Source organism: Pristiophorus japonicus, chromosome 6, assembly GCF_044704955.1.
Source record: "Pristiophorus japonicus isolate sPriJap1 chromosome 6, sPriJap1.hap1, whole genome shotgun sequence".
NCBI lineage: Eukaryota > Metazoa > Chordata > Chondrichthyes > Pristiophoridae > Pristiophorus > Pristiophorus japonicus.
The window spans coordinates 77889044-77912310 of record NC_091982.1 but is presented as its reverse complement, the minus strand read 5'-3'; the positions used below and the strand labels follow the sequence as shown (position 1 = coordinate 77912310).

The 23267-nt window shown below is 46.7% G+C and overlaps 1 protein-coding gene across 3 annotated transcripts in view; it reads left to right on the top strand.

Moving 5' to 3' along the window:
• The window catches only part of LOC139265700 (ATP-binding cassette sub-family C member 5-like), a 315900-nt gene that overhangs the window by 129229 nt on the left and 163404 nt on the right, over nucleotides 1–23267 (top strand). For all 3 annotated transcript variants that reach the window (XR_011593604.1, XR_011593603.1, XM_070882951.1), the window contains exons 6-7: nucleotides 19351–19584; nucleotides 21486–21659. Coding sequence is in view for 1 of the 3 variants with exons in the window: in XM_070882951.1 (XP_070739052.1) it covers nucleotides 19351–19584; nucleotides 21486–21659 (408 nt within the window). In the remaining 2 variants the exon portion in view is untranslated. The remainder of the gene's footprint in view (nucleotides 1–19350; nucleotides 19585–21485; nucleotides 21660–23267) is intronic.

Here is a 23267-nt window from a genome sequence, read left to right as displayed (position 1 = left end):
CGGTGGACACCGCGTGCTCCATCTCCAAGGACACCCTGGACTGGATGTAAGAGCGGAAGAGAGGCAGGCAGTCACGTTGAACAACCCCCTCGACTGCCCGCTGCCTGGACCGGCTGATGGCACCCTTGGCCATGCCCAGGAGCAGTCCTACGAGGAGGCCCTCGGACCTACCCGCTCCCCTCCGCACAGGGTGTCCAAAGATCAGGAGAGTGGGACTGAAGTGCAGCCAGAATTTCAGGAGCAGCCCCTTTAAATAATAAAACAGGGGCTGCAACCTCACGCATTCCATAAAAACATGGAACACGGACTCTTGCATGAATCCCAAAAGGTTAGTTTGCAGGTGCAGCAGGTAATCAGGGAGGCGAATGGAATGTTGGCCTTCATTGCGAGAGGGATGGAGTACAAAAGCAGGGAGGTCTTGCTGCAACTGTATAAGGTATTGGTAAGGCCGCACCTGGAGTACTGCATGCAGTTTTGGTCACATTACTTAAGGAAGGATATACTAGCTTTGGAAGGGGTACAGAGACGATTCACTAGGCTGATTCCAGAAATGAGGGGGTTACCTTATGATGATAGATTGAGTAGACTGGGTCTTTACTCGTTGGAGTTCAGAAGGATGAGAGGTGATCTTATAGAAACATTTAAAATCATGAAAGGGATAGTCAAGATAGAGGCAGAGAGGTTGTTTCTACTGGTAAGGGAGACTAGAATTAGGGGGCACAGCCTCAAAATACGGAGGAGCCAATTTAAAACCGAGTTGAGAAAGAATTTCTTTTCCCAGAGGGTTATGAATCTGTGGAATTCTCTGCCCAAGGAAGCAGTTGAGGCTAGCTCATTGAATGTTTTCAAGTCAAAGATAGATAGATTTTTAACCAATAAGGGAATTAAGGGTTATGGGGAGAGGGCGGGTAAGTGGAGCTGAGTCTACGACCAGATCAGCCATGATCTTGTTGAATGGCGGAGCAGGCTCGAGGGGCTAGATGGCCTACTCCTGTTCCTAATTCTTATGTTCTTATGTTCTTCTCATCCTTCCCCCCTTCCCCTGCTCCTCCTCCCCCCCTTCTCCTGGTCCTCCTCCCCCCCTTCCTCTTCTCCTCCCCCCCTTCCCCTTCTCCTCCCCCCCTTCCCCTTCTCCTCCCCCCCTTCCCCTTCTCCTCCCCCCCTCTTCTCCCCTTTCCTCCCCCCTCTCCTCCATCCCTCCCCCTTCCCTCCCTCCCCCTATGCCTCCTTCCCTCCCCTCCCCCTGCCCCCCCTCTCCATCTACCTCCCTCCTCCCCCTCCCCTCGCTGTCAGAAACACAGACACTGACAGACAGAGAGTGAGAGATACACACAGACAGACAGACAGAGAGATAGAGACACTGACAGACACACACTTGGGAGGGGGGGGGGGGGGAATCCCAGCACACTGTTGGAAGGCTCCCGGTGCTGCAGTCGGTAAGTAGAAAATGTTTTATTTATTGATTTAAAAAAAAATTATTTCTTATTAATTTTTTTGATTGATTTATGGTTGATTTATTGATGTTTTTATCATTTATTATTGATGATGGGTCTTTATTTGTAAAACTGAAGTGTTTAATGTTTGTAAACTTCCCTTTAAACCCCCTCCCCTCCACCCCCATTCCCTACGCCTGATTTGTAACCTACGCCTGATTTTCTAAAGTGTAGACAAGGTTTTTTTGAGCGTATAAACATCTTCACTTACTCCATTCTAAGTTAGTTTGGAGTAAGTTTTCACTGCCAAAACTTTGAAAACAGGCGTAAGTGGCCAGACACGCCCCCTTTTGAAAAAAAAATTCTGTTCCAAAGTGGAACTGTTCTAACTGACTAGAACTGGAGCAAACTAAATGCCGAGAATTTGAATTTCTAAGATACTCCGTTCTACACCAGTTGCTCCAAAAAAGTCAGGAGCAACTGAGGCCGAAACTTGGGCCCTATAAATTGGACATTGAGATTCCTTGGCAATGTGATCTCATTTCACCAAGACCATCATAATCTCGTAAGACACTGGGGAAATACTTCAATATATATATATATAGTGATAAAAATAAGATGACCCAATTGTACTACTGAAGAATGTTTTAAGTAATTAGTAATTTCAAGTCTATTATTTTATTAAAATTAAGTGGCTGCTTTATGGCTGACTATTGTGAATGTTTCTGGTTTAATTCCATCATTCACCCCCTTTTCTGGAATTATGAAGCCTCAATTTTGCTGCATTGTTCATTTTACTCCGAGGTTGGATGCTGAAATCAAAAGCCTTATGTAAGGAGGATCGGCTAGTTCAGATCTAAAATATCTCTTTACACATCCCCTTTACCTCAAATAGTTGACTTACATCTATAATATGTCACTTATGACACAGGAAGTTCTATTACTTAATAATGTTCACGATAGTTGCTACTGGCTTTAATCATCATTATCCAGTCCAACAACAACTTACATTTAAAGTAGTAATATTCCCCAAGTTGCTTCACAGAGACAGAAAACAAATGCTGTTTGATAGCAGGAGAAGAGTTAGGAGAGGTGACCAAAATCATGGTGATTAAGATAAGCTTTTGATGATAGCGAGAGGTATATAGGAATGATTAATTTGTGTCTCAGGTTTATGTTTATTGCCACATTTAGCTTGCTTGAGTTGTTCTGCATTAAACCAACCGAAATAACATGGTTTTAAATATATATTCTGCCAGCAACCTGAGCAAGCTAAATGTGGCAATAAACATAAACCTGAAACACAAATTAATCATTCCTACATACCTGATTGAAAACCGCTTCTTTCTTCGCTTACCAGAGATACCAAAAAAGGTTGTCTTGGAGTTCTGTTTATTTAGTATTTTCCACATGCAGAAAGAGCCCGAATATAAACTTCAGAATCACATTGCTACATTTTTTATAATACAATTTTAACTGGGCAGGTCGGAAGTCCCACCCAGTGGCCAATCCACTAAGTAAAACGTAGCGGCATTGACTTCACAAACTGATTAACATGACGGGAAGCTGCATTCACCTGTAGGATCTTTGTGCCATTGTGAGTACTGCATTTCCACGTCAGTTCTGAGCTACCAGTTCACTTTTTCTGATTTGTTTTCCCTTTACTTATCTTCATTAAGCACTATACTGTTTTGCTTCACTCCTTTGGATGGACATACAGTTGGAGGAAAAGGAGCAGTCTGAAGCAGCTAGGTCTGCTAAAGCAAGTGAGAGAGGGCTGCTTGTAGAAGGCCTTATCCAATCCACATGGTCTATAAGCCAAGAGAGAGTCTTTCTTGGATATTTCTGAGGAGTAGTGCAGGAGGAGGCTGAGCTTCACCAGGCAGTTTGTTGCATGCTGCAACAGGACCTGCTGCCTGCTCGACCAGGGGGTGGGTCATGCTTTGCCAATGACTGTCAATCACCACAGACTCCTTCCAGGCTGTGACAGGGGACATCATCCATATCTCCCAGTCTGCAGTTTATAACTGCATGAAAAAAGATGGCCTCCTTGCCAGATAAACCAATACATTATCTTCCCAATGAATGCATTGATCACTCTGGGGACTCCCTACAATATGGCCCAGGCAAAATTGTATTTTGCTGCATTCCGCACAACCTGGCAATGCAAAGAGGATTAGATTTGGAGGAGGCACAGCAACAAAGAGCGACATCATCAGACAAGGAGGAATTGGTGAAAGCAAGAGAGAACCACAGATGGTGGGCCAGCAGAACTCATTACAGACAGACAAGTCGTGGAACAGTTGATGGAGCAATGCTTTCGGTGAGCTCCTCAATCCCGGGGGACCGCTCCCTGCCGGTTCCCCCCCCCCCGCCCCCCCCCCCAACCCCCGCTCTTGTCTGATGATCTTTGGCTCAGTAAATAAAGGTTATTGGCACAAAATTGGGATTGGTAGCGCCCATTATTGGGCAATAGCACACTTTTGGGGGAGACGTGCCGAACGCCATATTGATGAGGGCATTATCGTGGCACAGCTTCGTCTGCCAGAAGTTTGCGGAGCAGGCAGATCATGATGTCAATCAGCGTGCAATGCCTATTTGATGCCAGCAGTGCCATTTTGGAGCTCAATGCTCCAGCCAACGACCTCTATTAAGTTTGCACAGCTGAACATGCGTTCAGCAGCAGGGAGGATCCCTCTCCCGCCCCCATCCTCTCACCAGCACTATTTAAAGGGATCATCAACTACTTACAGGTTAGTTGCTGGGTGATTTTTTTTTCCACCTGTTGCTACAATTTTACAAGTGTTTGTCGCTTTCTATAGTTGTTTCAAGTTGCAAAAGTCTACAGGGAGTGGTGTGGCAGGTGCTGAAGGACTTTTTTCTGACTTCAAGGCCTCTGCACAAACAACTTGATGCCAGGCATGGGTGCACTAGTAGGCATTCCTCTTGGAATACAGCATGACTTGGAGAATGCACAGATGCCACGCAGAGCAGGACAAACTGCTAGAAGAGGGAGGAGCAAGAGTGCTCAGCAAGAGGCCATATATTGCCAGGGTGTTCATGGAGCAATCCTCCTACCTGAACCTCTGTGAGGAACAATGTGCTTCACTAAAGACATCCTCACTGAAATCTGCCACTTCCTGCAGCCACAACTGCAACTTCAGAGCAGGGCGAGGACCACATTGCCAGTGGCTGTGAAAGTGACTGTGGTGATGAACTTTTATGCATTTGGCTCCTTCCAGGCTGGAGCTGGTAATATTTGCAACATTTCACAGTTTATCTTCTACTGTTGTGTAAAGAAGGTCACTGAGCTCTCATTTCAAAGAGAGCTGACTACATTTCATTCTCTCTTGCCAGAGACAAGTCGGTAGAGCAAACATACGGCTTCTCTAAGATTCAGACCTGCCCCTGGTGCAGGGTTTCATTGATTTCATGCACTTCATTTTGCAGGCGCCGCATGTAAACTTTGCCCTATACCAGAACAAAAAGGGATTCCACTCCCTCAACATCCAGCTGGTGTGTGACCATAGGCAGCACATAGAAACATAGAAAATAGGTGCAGGAGGAGGCCATTTGGCCCTTCGAGCCTGCACCGCCATTCAATATGATCATGGCTGACCATGCAACTTCAGTACCCCACTCCTGCCTTCTCTCCATACGTCCTGATCCCTTGACCCGTAAGGGCCACATCTAACTCCCTTTTGAATATATCCAACGAACTGGACTCAACAACTTTCTGTGGTAGAGAATTCCAAAGGTTCACAATTCTCTGGGTGAAAAGGTTTCTCCTCATCTCGGCCCAATATGGCTTAACCCTTTATCCTTAGACTGTGACCCCTGGTTCTAGACTTCCCCAACATCGCGAACATTCATCCTGCATCCAACCTGTCCAATCCCATCAGAATTTTATATGCTTCTATGAGATCCCCTCTGATTCTTCTAAATTCCAGTGAATATAAGTCTAGTCGATCCAATCTTTCTTCATATGTCAGTCCTGTCATCCCGGGAATCAGTCTGGTGAACCTTTGCTGCGCTCCCTCAATAGCAAGAATGTCCTTCCTCAGATTAGGAGACCAAAACTGCACACAATACTCAAGGTGTGGTCTCACCAAGGCCCTGTACAACTGCAGCAAGACCTCCCTGCTCCTATACTCAAATCCTCTCGCGATGAAGGCCAACATGCCATTTGCTTTCTTAACTGTCTGCTGTACCTGCATGCCTACTTTCAATGACTGATGTACATAGAAACATAGAAAATAGGTGCAGGAGTTGGCCATTCGGCCCCTCGAGCCTGCACCACCATTCAATGAGTTCATGGCTGAACATGCAACTTCAGTACCCCATTCTTGCCTTCTTGCCATACTCCTTGATCCCCCTAGTATTAAGGATGACATCTAACTCCTTTTTGAATATACTTAGTGAATTGGCCTCAACAACTTTCTGTGGTAGAGAATTCCACAGGTTCACCACTCTCTGGGTGAAGAAGTTTCTCCTCATCTCGGTCCTAAATGGCTTAACCCTTATCCTTGGACTGTGACCCCTGGTTCTGGACTTCTCCAACATTGGGAACATTCTTCCTGCATCTAACCTGTCTAAACCCGTCAGAATTTTAAACATTTCTATGAGATCCCCTCTCATTCTTCTGAACTCCAGTGAATACAAGCCCAGTTGATCCAGTCTTTCTTGATATGTCAGTCCCGCCATCCTGGGAATCAATCTGGTGAACCTTCGCTGCACTCTCTCAATAGCAAGAATGTCCTTCCTCAAGTTAGGAGTCCAAAACTGTACACAATACTCCAGGTGTGGCCTCACCAAGGCCCTGTACAACTGTAGTAACACCTCCCTGCCCCTGTACTCAAATCCCCTCGCTATGAAGGCCAACATGCCATTTGCTTTCTTAACCGCCTGCTGTACCTGCATGCCAACCTTCAATGACTGATGTACCATGACACCCAGGTCTCGTTGCATCTCCCCTTTTCCTAATCTGTCACCATTCAGCTAATAGTATGTCTCTCTGTTTTTACCACCAAAGTGGATAACCTCACATTTATCCACATTATACTTCATCTGCCATGCATTTGCCCACTCACCTAACCTATCCAAGTCACTCTGCAGCCTCATAGCATCCTCCTCGCAGCTCACACTGCCACCCAACTTAGTGTCATCCGCAAATTTGGAAATACTACATTTAATCCCCTCGTCTAAATCATTAATGTACAATGTAAACAGCTGGGGCCCCAGCACAGAACCTTGCGGTAACCCACTAGTCACGGCCTGCCATTCTGAAAATTACCCATTTACTCCTACTCTTTGCTTCCTGTCTGACAACCAGTTCTCAATCCACGTCAGCACACTACCCCCAATCCCATGTGATTTAACTATGCACATTAATCTCTTGTGTGGGACCTTGTCGAAAGCCTTCTGAAAGTCCAAATGCACCACATCAACTGGTTCTCCCTTGTCCACTCTACTGGAAACATCCTCAAAAAATTCCATAAGATTTGTCAAGCATGATTTCCCTTTCACACAAATCCATGCTGACTTGGACCTATCATGTCACCTCTTTCCAAATGCGCTGCTATGACATCCTTAATAATTGATTCCATCATTTTACCCACTACTGATGTCAGGCTGCCCTGTTTTCTCTCTCCATCCTTTTTTAAAAAGTGGGGTTACATTGGCTACCCTCCACTCCATAGGAACTGATCCAGAGTCTATGGAATGTTGGAAAATGACTGTCAAAGCATCCGCTATTTCCAAGGCCACCTCCTTAAGTACTCTGGGATGCAGTCCTTCAGGCACTGGGGATTTATCGGCTTTCAATCCCATCAATTTCCCCAACACAATTTCCCGACTAATAAGGATTTCCCTCAGTTCCTCCTTCTCACTAGACCCTCTGACCCCTTTTATATCCGGAAGGTTGTTTGTGTCCTCCTTAGTGAATACCGAACCAATTGGTTCAATTGGTCCGCCATTTCTTTGATCCCCGTTATGACTTCCCCTGATTCTGACTGCAGGGGACCTACGTTTGTCTTTACTAACCTTTTTCTCTTTACATATCTATAGAAACTTTTGCAGTCCGTCTTAATGTTCCCTGCAAGCTTCCTCTTGTACTCTATTTTCCCTGCCCTAATCAAACCCTCTGTCTTCCTCTGCTGAGTTCTAAATTTCTCCCAGTCCCCGGGTTCACTGCTATTTCTGGCCAATTTGTATGCCACTTCCTTGGCTTTAATATTATCCCTGATTTCCCTTGATAGGCACGGTTGAGCCACCTTCCCTTTTTTATTTTTATACCAGGCAGGGATGTACAATTGTTGCAGATCATCCATGCGGTCTCTAAATGTCTGCCATTGCCCAGCCACAGTCAACCCCTTAAATATCATTCGCCAATCTATCCTAGCCAATTCATGCCTCATACCTTCAAAGTTACCCTTCTTTAAGTTCTGGACCATGGTCTCTGAATTAACTGTTTCATTCTCCACCCTAATGTAGAATTCCACCATTTTATGGTCACTCTTACCCAAGGGGCCTCGCACAACGAGATTGCTAATTAATCCTCTCTCATTACACATCACCCAGTCTAAGATGGCCTCCCCCCTAGTTGGTTCCTCGACATATTGGTCTAGAAAACCATCCCTTATGCACTCTAGGAAATCCTCCCCCACCGTATAGCTTCCAGTTTGGTTAGCCCAATCTAGATGCATATTAAAGTCACCCATGATAACTGCTGCACCTTTAGTGCATGCACCTCTAATTTCCTGTTTGATGCCCTCCCCAACATCACTACTACTGTTTGGAGGTCTGTACACAACTCCCACTAACGTTTTTTGCCTTTTGGTGTTCTGCAGCTCTACCCATATAGATTCCACATCATCCAAGCTAAAGTCCTTCCTAACTATTGCATTAATCTCCTCTTTAACCAGCAATGCTACCCCACCTCCTTTTCCTTTTATTATATTCTTCCTGAATGTTGACTACCCATGGATGCTGAGTTCCCAGCCCTGATCATCCTGGAGCCACGTCTCTGTAATCCCAATCACATCATATCTGTTAACATCTATTTGCACAGTTAATTCATCCACCTTATTACGGATACTCCTTGCATTAAGACACAAAGCCTTCAGGCTTGTTTTTTTAACACCCTTTGTCCTTTTCGAATTATGATGTAGTGTGGCCCTTTTTGTTTCTTGCCTTTGTTTACTCGGCCTTCCACTGTTGCTTTTTACCTTTCTACCATCTGTTTCTGACTCCATATTACTTTGCCCTATCTCGCTGCATAGGTTCCCATCCCCCTGCCATATTAGTTTAAACACTCCCGAACTGTATTAGCAAATGTTACCCCTAGGACATCAGTTTCAGGCCTGCCCAAGTGCAGACCGTCCCTTTTGTACAGGTCCCACTTCCCCCAGAACTGGTTCCATTGTCCCAGGAATTTGAATCCCTCCCTCTTGCACGACTGCTCAAGCCACATATTTATTCTAACTATCCTGCTCCCTCTACTCTGATTAGCACGTGGCACTGGTAGCAATCCAGAGATTACTACCTTTGAGGTCCTACCTTTTAATTTAATTCCTAGCTCCCTAAATTCAACTTGTAGGACCTCTTCCCATTTCTTACGGATATCGTTGGTACCTACATGTACCACGACAACTGGCTGTTCACCCTCCCTCTCCAGAATGCTCTGCAGCCGCTCCGAGACATCCTTGACCCTTACACCAGGGAGGCAACATACCATCCTGGAGTCTCGGTTACGGCCGCAGAAACTCCTATCTATTCCCCTTACAATAGAGTCCCCTATCACTATAGCTCTCCCACTCTTTTTTCCACCCTTTTGTGCAGCAGAACCACCCACGGTGCCATGAACCTGGCTGCTGGTGCCTTCCCCTGGTAAGTCATCTCCCCCCACAGTATCCAAAATGGTATATCTGTTTTGGAGGGAGATGACCGCAGGGGACTCCTGCACTACCTTCCTGCTCTTTCCTTGTCTCTTGGTCACCCATTCACTATCTGTCCTAACCCTTACCTGCGGTGTGACCAACTCACTAAATGTGCTATCCACAACCTTCTCAGCATCGCGCATGCTCCAGAGTGAGTCCATCCGCAGCTCCAGTGCCGTCATGCGGTCTGTCAGGAGCTGCAGCTGGACACACTTCCCACACACATAGTCAGGGACACTGGAAGCATCCCTAACTTCCCACATAGCACAGGAGGAGCATGACATGGGTCAGAGCTCTCCTGCCATGACTTAACCCTTAAATTAATTTACTTACTAAAATTTACTTAAACACCAAACAGCTACTTAGTAGTTCGCTGCCAATTGAACCAATCTAAAAGTCAGTCTAAAAGAGAGTTATACTTACCAGTCAAACAGCCAACCACTTACCAGCTTGGCTGTGATGTCACCTCTCGATTTCGCACCCCTCTATCTTTGTCTGCAACTGGTTGGGCTGGTCTCTGGGCCTCCATCTCCTACTCTCTCACTCCTTATCAGCTGCTCTAGTGTCAGCTCTGGTAGGAAAAACAAGACAAAACAGCTCCAGCCACCCCCACTTGCCTGAACTCACCCACTTACCAAACTCACGAATGCCACTCTTTGCTGCTGCACTCTGTGCTCTGCATGAGCTGCCTCTTTTTAAACTGTATCTAGGTCAGATGACTCACTACTGGTCAGTCGTTTACAGAACTGGCTTTAACTAGCTGCTAATTGCCTCCTACTGGAGAGTTACCTTGTTTTTCTCTGCCTAAACCTGAAAGATTCCCAACTATTTAACTTTTCCCCTTTAAATTAAACTGCTACTTACTTAGAAGCTACTGGCAATTGCCACTAACAATTTACTCCAGCCTCCAAATGGTTTAAAGAGAATAACCCTTAAAACTCACCCACTTTCCAAACTCACAAATGCCACTCAATGCTGTTGCACTCCGTGCTCTGCACGAGCTGCCTCTTTTTAATCTGTATCTAAGTCAGATGACTCACTACTGGTTACCATGACACCCAGATCTTGTTGCACCTCCCCTTTTACTAATCTGTCACCATTCAGATAATAATCTGCCTTCCTGTTTTTGCCACCAAAGTGGATAACCTCACACTTATCTACATTATACTGCATCTGCCATGCATTTGCCCACTCACCTAACCTGTCCAAGTCACCCTGCAGCCTCTTAGCATCCTCCTCACAGCTCACACTGCCACCCAGCTTAGTGTCATCTGCAAACTTGGAGATATTACATTCAATTCCTTCGTCTAAATAATTAATATATATTGTAAATAGCTGGGGTCCCAGCACTGAACCTTGCGGTACCCCACTAGTCACTGTCTGCCATTCTGAAAAGCACCCGTTTATTCCTACTCTTTGCTTCCTGTCTGCCAACCAGTTCTCTAGCATGTCAATACATTACCCCCAATCCCATGTGCCTTAATTTTGCACACTAATCTCTTGTGTGGGACCTTGTCAAAAGCATTTTGAAAATCCAAATACAACACATCCACTGGTTCTCCCTCTACTAGTTACATCCTCAAAAAAATTCGAGAAGATTTGTCAAGCATGATTTCCCTTTCATAAATCCATGCTGACTTGTACCGATCCAGTCACTGCTTTCCAAATGCGCTATTGCATCTTTAATAATTGATTCCAGCATTTTCCCCACGACCGATGTCAGGCTAATGTCTATAATTCCCTGTTTTCTCTCTCCCTCCTTTTTTAAAAAGTGGGGTTACATTAGCTACCCTCCAGTCCATAGGAACTGATCCAGAGTCCATGGAATGTTGGAAAATGATCACCAATGCATCTAATATTTCTAGGGCCACTTCCTTAAGTACTCTGAGATGCAGACTATCAGGCCCTGGAGATTTATCGGCCTTCAATCCCATCAATTTTCTTAACGCCATTTCCTGACCATAAGGCTTTCCCTCAGTTCCCTCAGTTCCTTCTTCTCGCTCGACCTTCGGTCCCCTAGTATTTTCGGGAGGTTATTCGTGTCTTCCTTAGTGAAGACAGTACCAAAGCATTTGTTCAATTGGTCTGCCATTTCCTTGTTCCCCATTATGAATTCACCTGTTTCTGACTGCAAGGTACCTACATTAGTCTTCACTAATCTTTTTCTCTTCACATATCTGTAGAAGCTTTTGCAGTCAGTTCAATACAGGTCAATACACAGTATCTTGGCAGCAGTCATGATGCCATCATTCCATGGCAGTCCACTATGCCAGTGTATTTGTGCCACTACAGCAAGCCAAAGGAGGGCTAGTGGGCAACAAGGGCTATTTGCTGACGACATGCCTGATGACTGTGATGTGCAACCCATGCACACGTACAGCATGCATAAAATGAGAGCCATGCTACCACACGAAATGTGATCGAGAAGACCATTGGCATGCTGAAACAGCACTTCCGCTGCCTGGTCTGCTCTGGAGGAGCCCTGCAGTGCTCGGCAGAGCGGATGTTAAGATTTGTGGTGGTTTGCTGCATTCTGCATAATCTAGACACCAATTAAATGGTGATTGCCTGAGGAGCAGGAGTATGAGGAGGAGGTGGAGGAAGAGGAAAGGAGGAGGCAACCTAGGCAGATCTTTTCTGCCCAGGCTGTCCGTGAAGAACTCATCGAGTGTGATACCAGTAACTGCAATCCCATTTCCCCATTTACCTTCACTCTGTTGCTGACTATCACAGCGTCCACTTGGCCACAATGCAAAGATAAAAGCCACCGTAAAATAAACATTCCAAACCAAATTTATAAATGAAATCACACCATATTGCATATAAAAGTCAACTAAGTACCCTTGTGCATTCCCATAGTGCTTGTTTTCCATGTTCCTTTGCCTGTTCTAGTGCTCCTACGCAGTGCTACCCCTTTGGCTGCAGGTTGGCTGGTAGCAGACTGCTAACTTTCAGTGGAGGAGACTGCAGATAGCCTTGATGGATGTACTCGAGCAGCTGTGGGCCCAGAAGGCCTGACTGCTGACTGCACTATCTCGGCATGGGCGGCGGCAGTCTGGGCTGGCTGATTGACAGGCAACAGCAAGGGTACTGGCAGAGTGGCAAGGTGGGAGGACCCGAGAGAGGACAGCAGGTTCCGCTCCATGGAGTCACTGCCATTTCCCCAGGGTGGCGCCTCAGCAATCCTAGTAATCTGTTGGAGGACAGATTCCTGGACTGCTGTGACACCCTGCAAGCCCCTTCACACAAGATGGCAGCAGCCTGAGCTTGCAATGCAGTTGGCCACCACTTTCATACTGCAAAGGATGGGCTTTAAGCTCTGCGCAAAGCCCTGTGACAAGTTGATGCCGGACTCCTCCATGCTCCTTGACATTGACCACAGGCTTTCTATAGGCTTCCCAATGCGGCAAGCATTTTGTTGTACATATCCATTCGTCTGTAGGCTGCCCCATTCAAGTCCTTATCTGAGTGCTCTGCAGCGGAACCCATCTGCGACCTCGCCCTCCGGCGAGCTGGCACTCTGCTATCCTTGCCCCCTGCCCTGGCTGCAGACCACTTGTGCTCAATGTCTCACCACGTGCAGATCCCGCCTCTAATCTATCCTCTAAGATACGCATAGTGTCAGTATCTGAGCTGGCAGTTATGAGTGTGAAATCAAGTGATGGTGCTGTGTCTTCATCATCACTCTCTTCTTGGTCTTCCTCCACTGCCTGGCCAGGTTGCACCTCTGGGATATCTGAAAGGAAAAATGCACAAGGGTAAAGTTGTCGTGTGAGGGGTGGGGTCGCTGGGGGTGGGGAGGGGTGTGTGCGCAGTGCATGCTTACACCCTCTGCAGCTTATAAATCAAAAGAGGGTGTGAGATGAGGGGGAAATGGCATGTGAGAAGGAGGATTAGGTATGAGGATACCGTCATCTTTGATGGTTTCAGCACCGCTGCTGGTCACGGCCTCAGCAGTGACCATCCCAATAATGGCCAGCACTGTCTCCTCCATGGGGGTAAGGACATGCAGGCACACCTGCCCCCTCTGGTTAGCTCCTGCTGCCTTCAGTTGTGCGCAACCTTGGCCTGCAAAATAGAGGGAAGTGTGTCAGTGAGTGGTGTGCAATGTGTTTGGCTGATGTGGCTGTCATGGTTGAATAGCTGGCAGTGTGTGTAAGCTGTGAGTTGTGGGCATAAGGCTTGCTGCAGTGCTAAGTGTGTGAGCGTGAGGTGAAGCATATGAACGTTAGGTATGCGGCCTGATTGATAGAAATTGTCGGTAGATGAATGATGGGAGTGTAGTGATTTGAGCAGTGGCTGAGACTACTGATGCAGTTAGTCGGGCATGGCCTTTGAAGATGCATTCACTGACCTTGACCACTCATGTGAGGTAATTGAACCTCTTGCGGCACCCATTCAGGTCCTCAGGGCCTCTTGGCCTTGACCACCACAGCTATCTGCTCTCAGTGCCTTCTGACTACGTGTCTGGAGGGCCTCCTCCACCCTCCGCCCCCACCGCTACAGGTACAGGACATTTCTCCTCTTTTCCACCTCCTCCATCAAGACCTCCAGTGCAGTGTCTGAAAAGCCTTGGAGCCTGCTCTCTCCCATGTTGTGCCATTCCTTGCTCTTTTCAGGTCAGATTCTCTTCAGCCATGACTCCCAGTCACAATGCACCTCCCCTTTAAGAGGTGCCGGCTAGCTTTAAACAGTGCAGGCTGGCTTTAACTGGTACTAGCTACTTACGATATTGGCCTCCTGATGCATCCAGCCAATGAACAGCGCGTTTAGTGCTTGTGAAGTCCTGTCCCCTCAGTACAGATTCACACGAGGCATGTAGTGAAGTCAAGGTCACTCTGGACCTGCACCTTTATTTCATAGCTCTGGAATGCTGTACTTGCCTGAGATCTGTCCTTATATACCTGTCTCTTGCAAGTGCACCCCTGGTGGTAGGGTATGCTGGTGGTTACAGGTCATATCTTATTACAGTCATGTATAGCATGTTAGGATACAGTTATATATAATAATGTAAGATACATGACATCACCCTCCCCCAAGGTCTTATTTTCTTTACAGGTTCAGTCTCTCAGGTGGTCTACGCTCTCGCATGGAGCGTCTGAGCTGTGGTTCAGTTGTTTGCCTTGGTGTCTGTTTTTCTTTGGGTGTGGTTGCTGGTATCTCGCCTGGACTGTCTGTTTCGATTGGTGTGATTGTTGTTGACTCGCCTGGGCTGTCTGTTGGGATTGCCCTTTCCTCAGGTTGTTCCCCCTGTCTGTCCACCAGGTATGGTGCGAGTTCCACATTGTAGTCTGCCCCGAGTTCCGCAGTGTTGTTGGTAAATCTGCATTTGACTTGGTCTCCATGCCTCCGGCAGGTTTTGCCATTGTCCATTTGTACTACCAGTAGCCTGTTTCCTTCCTTGCCCATTACTGTTCCTGCAAGCCATTTGGTACCCCTGCCATAGTTTAGTACAAACACTTTGTCCCCTATCTCATTCCATCTCCCCCTCAAATTTCTGTCATGGTACTCAATCAGCTTACGGCGCTTTGCCTCAACGATTTCGTGCATGTCTAGGAGGATTAATGAGAGCCTTGTTTTTAAAGTCCTTTTCATCAACAGTTGCGCGGGGAGGATCCCAGTCAATGAGTGCGGACGAGATCTGTATGCCAGCAGCAGTCGCGACAGGCGACCCTGCAGCGTGGGACCTTGGATTTTAAGCATGCCTTGTTTTGCACTGCTCTCTCCGCCTGGCCGTTGGAGGCCGGCTTGAACGGTGCCGTCTTGTCGTGATTTATGCCCTGGTCAATTATAAAGTCTTGGAATTCTGCGCTGGTGAAGCACGGACCATTGTCACTGACCAATATGTCAGGGATTCCGTGCATTGCAAAGATGGTTGCGAGGCTCCCCATAGTGGTGGAGGTTGTGCTCAAGTTTAAAATGGTGCATTCGATCCACTTTGAAAATGCATCTTCAACTTCGAGGAACATTTTGCCCATGACTGGGCTCGCATAGTCTACGTGCACCCGCGACCACGGTTTGGTAGGCCAGGGCCAGGGGCTCAGTGGAGCCTCCCTGGGGGCATTGCTGAGTTGGGCACAAATGGTGCACCTTCGGACGCAGAGCTCCAAGTCCGCGTCAATACCAGGCCACCAGACGTGGGATCTGGCTATGGCCTTCATGAGAACGATCCCCGGGGGCTCGCGGTGGAGCTCCCGGACAAATGCCTCTCTGCCTCGCAGAGGCATGACTACTGGGCTGCCCCACATCAGGCAGTCTGCTTGTAGTGATAGCTCATGCATGCGCCTGTGAAAGGGTTTTAATTCCTCGGGGCAGGCATCGCGAGCCTCTGCCCAGTCACCGGTTAGGACCCATCTTTTTACTTAGGATAACGTGGGGTCGCTGGCCGTCCAGGCTCTGATTTGGCGAGCCATCATGGGTGAACCTGTGGACTCAAAGTCATTGATTGCCATGACTATCTCATAGTCCTGTTCGTCAGACCCTTCCGTGGCCGCCAGGGGTAGCCTGCTGAGCGCGTCGGCACAGTTGTCTGTGCCTGGTCTGTGCCTTATGGTATAGTTGTAGGACGTCAGCATGAGTGCCCACCGTTGAATTCGCGCCAAGGCGTTGGCGTTTATTGCCTTGCTCTCGGATAGGAGGGACATGAGGGGCTTGTGGTCGGTTTCTAACGTGAACTTGGCCCCGAAAAGGTATTGGTGCATCTTTTTGACACCGTACACGCATGCGAGCACCTCCTTCTCTACCATTCCGTACCCGTGCTCCGCCCGCGAAAGTGAGCTGGAGGCACAAGCTATGGGTTGTAATTTTCCCGCACTATTGACATGTTGCAAATCGCACCCGACCCCATACGCTGATGTATCGCATGTGAGAACTAACCTTTTACCTGGATCAAAGAAAGTCAAAACACTGTTGGAACACAGAAGGTTGCGTGCCTTATTGAAGGCGTGTTCCTGGGCGTCCCCCCAAAACCAATCGCACCCCTTCTTGAGTAGCACGTGGAGAGGCTCCAGCAGCGTGCTTAAGTTCTGCATAAAGTTCCCAAAGTAATTGAGTAGCCCGAGAAAGGCACGCAGTTCTGAGACATTCCGGGGCCTGGGTGCCAGGCGAATTGCTTCTGTTTTGGACTCTGTTGGGCGGATTCCATCAGCGGCAATCCTTCTGCCCAAAAATTCAACCTCGGGTGCGAGAAATAGGCACTTGGATTTCTTGACTCGTAGGCCTACCCGATTCAACTGCTTTAGTACTTCCTCCAAATTACGGAGATGGGAGTCGGTGTCCCTGCCCGTGATAAGTATGTCGTCTTGAAATACAACCGTCCCCGGGATAGACTTGAGCAGACTCTCCATGTTGCGCTGGAATATGGCACCTGCCGACCTGATGCCGAATGGGCATCGATTGTACATGAAAAGGCCTCGATGTGTGTTGATGGTGGTGAGTAGCTTGGATTCCTCGGTCAATTCTTGCGTCATATACGCAGATGTGAGGTCTAGTTTTGAGAAAAGTTTACCTCCAGCCAATGTGGCAAATAAGTCCTCCGCTCTGAGCAGTGGGTACTGGTCCTCTAGGGAGACTCTGTTTATGGTAGATTTGTAGTCCCCACAGATTCGTACGGATCCATCAGGCTTCATGACTGGGACGATGGGACTTGCCCAGTCGCTAAATTCCACAGGTGATATAATGCCTTCCCGCAGAAGCCTGTCTAGTTCGTGTTCAATCTTTCCCCTCATCACATAGGGCACAGCTCGAGCCTTGTGATGGACCGTTCTAGCATCCTGTGTGATGTAGATTTTGACTTTGGCCCCTTTGAAAGTGCCCACACCTGGCTGAAAGAGATGTTCAAATCGCTTTATAACTGTTGAGCAGGAGGTCCGTTCCTCTAATGACATGGCATGGACATCATCCCATTTCCAGTTTAGTTTTGCCAGCCAGCTTCTCCCCAGCAGTGCTGGGGTGTCTCCGGGGACAATCCAGAGGGAAAGTCGGTTCACTGTCCCTTTGTGTGTGACAGAGAGCATGGCGCTGCCGAGAAGTGGTACGATTTCTTTGGTATAGGTCCTTAGTTTGGTGTCGATCCTTGTGAGTTTTGGTCTGTCTCGTTAATGCGGCTACAGTTATTCAAATTTTTGAGCGCCCATGAGAGATTGACTCGCTCCCGTATCCAGCTCCATGTTGACAGGTATCCCGTTGAGTAGGACCCTCATCATTATAGGAGGCGTGCTGTTGTAGGAGCAGCGGCCATTGATCGTGTTGACCCGCTGTACATCGGTGTCCCGGGTACTGTCCCCACCCTCTTCTGGTCCGCTTTCCGACCCATCCGATTCGTATACCAGCCGAGCTGCCTTTTTTTGCACATGCGGGCCAAATACCCTGTATATTCACAGTTCCTGCAAACAGCCTGCTGAAATCGACATGCCCTTGACGAGTGCCCACCCCCACACCTCCAGCACAGACATGTTCCATTGTTCAAAGTGTTCCCAAAGAATGAGCTGCGTCTGGCTGATCTCTCTTGAGCTTCTCTCAGTTTGTAGTTGATTGCTTGCATTGTGGGTTGATGAGGTGTGAACGGCCGTTCCTGTGGCCCTTGACGGCTTCTGGCGCCACTGCCTGCTGTCGAGAGCCTGTTCTCCTGGTTTTGTCTGTGTGTGGGGGTAGCAGCTTGTTTAGTGCTGTGAACTTCTTGTTCCGATATTTCGTTAGTTGTTGTACCAGCATTGTAAATCAACCTCGTTTCTTCTTTCCCTACCAAGAATGTCTGTGAAACCAGTGCTGCTGCCTCTAAGCTCAGGTTCTTGGTCTCTATAAGCTTTCGGAGTATGCCTGCGTGGCTTATTCCTTCAATGAAAAAGTCTCTCAACATTTCTCTCCTCACTTCATCGGAGAACTCACATAAACTAGCCAACCTCCGAAGTTCCGCCACGAAGTCGGGTATGCTCTGGCCCACACAGCGTCTGTAGTTGTAGAACCTGTGTCTGGCCATGTGTAGGCTGCTCGTTGGCTTCAGGTGGTCTCTTACCAGTGTGCTCAATTCTTCAAATGACTTGCTTGCTGGTTTCTCAGGTGCCAGCAGATCCTTCATTAAAGCATATGTTTTCGAGCCATAGCTGGTCAAGAGATGGGCTCTTCTCTTGTCTGCCTTATCGTCGCCTAACCAGTCTTTGGTTACAAAGCTTTGCTGGAGCCTTTCTATAAAGTCCTCCCAATTGTCTCCCGCATTGTACTTTTCATCTGATCCGTTGTTTGCCATTATGTGAATTCTGTAATCCCGTAACTCGTCGCCACTGTAAAGTCCTGTCCCCTCAGTACAGATTCACACGAGGCATGTAGTGAAGTCAAGGTCACTCTGGACCTGCACGTTTATTTCACAGCTCTGGAATGCTGCACTTGCCTGAGACCTGTCCTTATATACCTGTCTCTTGCAAGTGCACCCCTGGTGGTAAGGTATGCTGGTGGTTACAGGTCATATCTTATTACAGTCATGTATAGCATGTTAGGATACAGTTATATATAATAATGTAAGATACATGACAGTGCTGGCTGGACTCAGAGATCATTTAAATGAGCAGGCAGCATGAAGCTGGCATGCTGCCTGTATTGCAATCAACAGGCACAAATTAATTACGCATTGCCCATTTCTGCGTCCATTTTCAGGGCTATCTAATTTAACTCCTAAGATGTTTTGAAAAATGGAAAATAGTTACATTATTAAACAAAAATTAAAATTGCGAAATCATACATTCCATATCTAATCTTTTCACTGAAACTTGGAAATCTTGCATTGAATTTATGTTTATCTAAATATATTCTAGACTTTTCTTGTTCTCAATGTCACACATTCACTGTATCAGCAACAATCTGCCGTATAGTTCCTTCCCTATGTGCTAAGAGAATTGACGTAAAGAAAAATTGCAGATTAATATCTTGAAAAGTATTTTCCATGATGTAAAGTAGACTGGTATTGACCCTTTGTGTTTTTCCAACAGGCTCTTGTCATTAGGAGACTGTTAGAGTATGCACAGGCCTCAGAATCAAACCTTCAATATGGGCTGCTATTAGTGTTGGGCATTTTTACAGCAGAGCTGGTGCGTTCATGGTCATTTGCTCTGACCTGGGCTTTAAACTATCGAACTGGAACTCGACTCCGGGGAGCGTTACTTACCCTGGCCTTTGAAAAAATTCTTAAGCTACGAAACACTAAAGGTGTGACGATTGGAGAAGTAAGCATTTCCTTGTTGTGCGCCGCTTATAACGTTTTCTATCTATCTAGATATATCTATTTTAATACTCATGTGGCAGAGGAGCATGTGAAACAGAATTACGAGCAAGGGAAGTCACACGATGAAATTTTTTTCTCATAATTACTCATAATTTCTCATAACCGTATCCAGGACGGTCAGGAAAGTTTTGAGCAACCTTTAGAAAGAGCTAGCCTGTGAATTGTTATTTCAGCTTTGTGACTTTGTTTAAAGTTTGGCTCCCCATCCCTGCTGCTACCCTCTCCCCATGCGACATTTCCAATACTGAATAAATCAAAAGGGAAAGACAACTGTTATGGAGATAAAATGAGGAATGAGTAAGAAAGATGAGAAAAGGACAGTTCAAAAGTGCAAGTGAAACACAAAAATGAAAGAAAAGAATGGTGAAATTGAGGGAAAAGAAGGAGAAAGAATAATGTAAGGGAGGAGTGAAACAAAAGTGAAGGATGGGAGAGAGTGACAAACGTGAGGGTGGGAAGAATGGAGCAAAAGTGAGGAGGGAGAGTCATGAAAATGAGGAGGGTGAGAAACACAAATGGAGGAGTGATGAAAGTGAAGGAGAGAACAAAACAGATTACAGTTCTCCTCGTGCATCCCCACCCTCCCGTCACTCCACCATCTGGAACTCCCTCTCTGAACCCTCTGCCTTACTGTTTCTGTCTCAGGTTTTGAGGACGCTTTTAAAAACAATCTTTTTAACCTACAAAAAACAAGAAGCAAGAAACTACAGAGGATAGAAATTTGAAACAAAAAACAAAAATGCTGCAAACACTCTGCAGGTCATTCAATATCTGTACAGAGAACAGATGAGTTGATGTTTCAAATGTAGACCCTTTGTTAGTACAGGAAAATATTATAGATGAATAGCATTTAAAAAGGAACAGAGCAAAATGAGGGGGAAGTAAAACACACACTCATACACACACTCAAAAGAAAATGAAAAAATAAAGCTGTAAAAAGGGCTTACGTGGAAAACAGGAGATGGTTAAATTGCTGAAATAGTATTTACATGGTATAATAGGAGGCATATGAGAGAAAATAAAAACAATTACAAGTCACAGACAATACATGAATAGCTGAGGTAGTAGTGCAGGGGTTGGGGTGGAGTGGGGTTGAGTCAACCATGGTTATCTCTCCTAACTTTCCTCTTTCATCACCTAAAGCTCGAATTTTGCAATGCTCTTCTAGTTGGCATCACTGCAACAATCCTCCACAAGCTTTTGCTCATCCAAAACACTTCACATGCGCTAAGCCCCACATTTCTATCACCCCATCCATTCGAAATGCCACTGATTTCCTTGCCCCAGTGTGACAACTTCAAAATTCTTAGCCTCATTTTCGAATCCCTCTGTAGCCTCACCGCACACTACATTAGTGACTTCCTCTTGATTCATGTCCCTGCACACACCCTTCACTCTTCTAGTACCAGACTTGTCATCCATCACTTCCTTCACTCTATCTGTTCAACCCTATACACCTGCCCCCTGGAATTCTACTCTCAACCCTGCCATCTCCCTTCCTGCTTTCAACATTCCTATTCACCTGTGTTTTTGATTATCCATCCTATATCCTTTTCCTCTTTATTGATAAACACTCTTAAGAAATCTTGCTGCATGTGTGGAATGCTATATATACATAAGTTTGTTGTTGTTTTACTGCTTGGTGTCTTCATCCTCTGTGAAACACTTTGGGACGTTTTATTACTTGAAGGCACCATGCGTCCTGATGGGAGGAGTTTTCAACTCTAACTATTCAATTGCATGGGGAAGTAGAAACTAGCTGACCAGATGACTCGACTTCAATGCAATTACATTCATTAGGATGTTGCAGAATATAACATTGAGCTTGTCACTCTCTTTCAGTTGGTGAACATCTGCTCAAACGATGGACAGCGTCTCTTTGAAGTGGCCTCTGTGGGTTCCATGTTGACAGGAGGCCCTCTGGTCGCTATACTAGGAATCATCTACACTGCATTATTCCTCGGACCTACTGCCCTGCTGGGATCAGCTGTCTTCATTCTTATCTATCCATTACTGGTAGGTGCTGTACATAAATGGAGAAAGATTACAAAGTGCTGCAGTACAGCGGGACCTGGGGGCACTTGTGAATGAAACACAAAAGGATAGCATGCAGGTACAGCAAGTGATTAGGAAGGCCAATGGAATCTTGGCCTTTATTGCAAAGGGGATGGAGTATAAAAGCAGGGCAGTCTTGCTATAGCTAATACAGGGTATTGGTGAGGGCACACCTGGAATACTGCGTACAAGGGCCGCCCATTTAAAACAGAGACGAGGAGAAATTTCTTCTCGCAAAGGGTTGTAATTCTGTGGAATTCGCTGCCTCAGAGAGCTGTGGTAGCTGGGACATTAAATAAATTTAAGACAGAAATAGACAGTTTCTTAAACGATAAGGGATTATGATGTTATGGGGAGTGGGCGGGGAAGTGGAGCTGAGTTCATGATCAGATCAGCCATGATCTTATTGAATGGCGGAGCAGGCTCGAGGGGCTGTATGGCCTACTCCTGTTCCTATTTCTTATGTTCTTGTAATTCTCTCCTCTCCTACATTTCTAGTGGGTTAGATTGATGGAGAATATAGATGAAAATAATAAAAGGCGGAGTATCTGTTTTTCTTTTTGTATTTGTTTTAAAGTTATTAAAGGTAAATTCTTGTGGAATTGAGTTGGGGCAGAGGTTTATAGTAACAATGGGCCCAAATTTCCCCATGAGTTGGACCGTTTTTTTTAGTGTAACTTGATTTTTCTGGTGTATCTTTTTAGTTGCAAATATGGCCATTTAATTTGTGCCAGTGTAAGTGAGTTAGTTCGTTTTTTTTGTCAGGGTCAGTTTTTTTTTTCAAAAGGGGGCGTTCCCAGCCACTTACACCATTTATGCCAATTTGGCCAGCAAAAAGTTGTACTAAACTAACTTAGGGCAGTGTATGTGTCCACTTTTTCCGCACAGAAAGACCTTACTTACAGTTAAGGAATTGGCACAAGTAACTACATTTAAAGCACCACCAAGCACCAAACAAAGCACAAAAAGTAATAAGCAATTAATTTACAAATAAAAAAAAAAGGAAACCTGCCCCTAAAGCACCAAGACCAAAGTAATAAGCAATCAATAAATAACAAATAAAAAAAATAGAAGGAACCCTGCACCTAAAGCACCAAAATCAATCAGTAAATAACAAATAAAAAATAGAAGTCCTACCTTAGGGAACGCAGTGGGCCGCCGATCAGGGAGCCCATTCGGCCAGGGCTAAGAGGAGAGGGGGAGGGGGAGAGAGGGCGGAGGAGGGGGAGGGGAGGGGGGGAAAGAGGAGGAGGGAGGAGGGGGGAGAGAGAGGAGGAGGAGGGGGAGGAGAGGAGGAGGGAGAGAGGAGGGGAGGGGGGTAGAGGGGAGTGGAGAGAGGAGGAGGGGGGAGGGGAGGGGAGAGAGGAGGAGGGGAGGGGGAGAGGAGGGGAGGGGAAGGAGGGGGAGGGGGAGTGAGGAGGAGGAGGGAGGGAGAGAGGAGGGCGGAGGGAGAGGTGGAGGGAGGAGGGCGAGAGGAGAGGGGGAGGAGGGAGGAGGGAGGGAGGGAGGAGGGAGGGGAGAGGAGGGGTAGTTGGAGGTGGAGGAGGAGAGGAAGGGAGGAGGACGGGT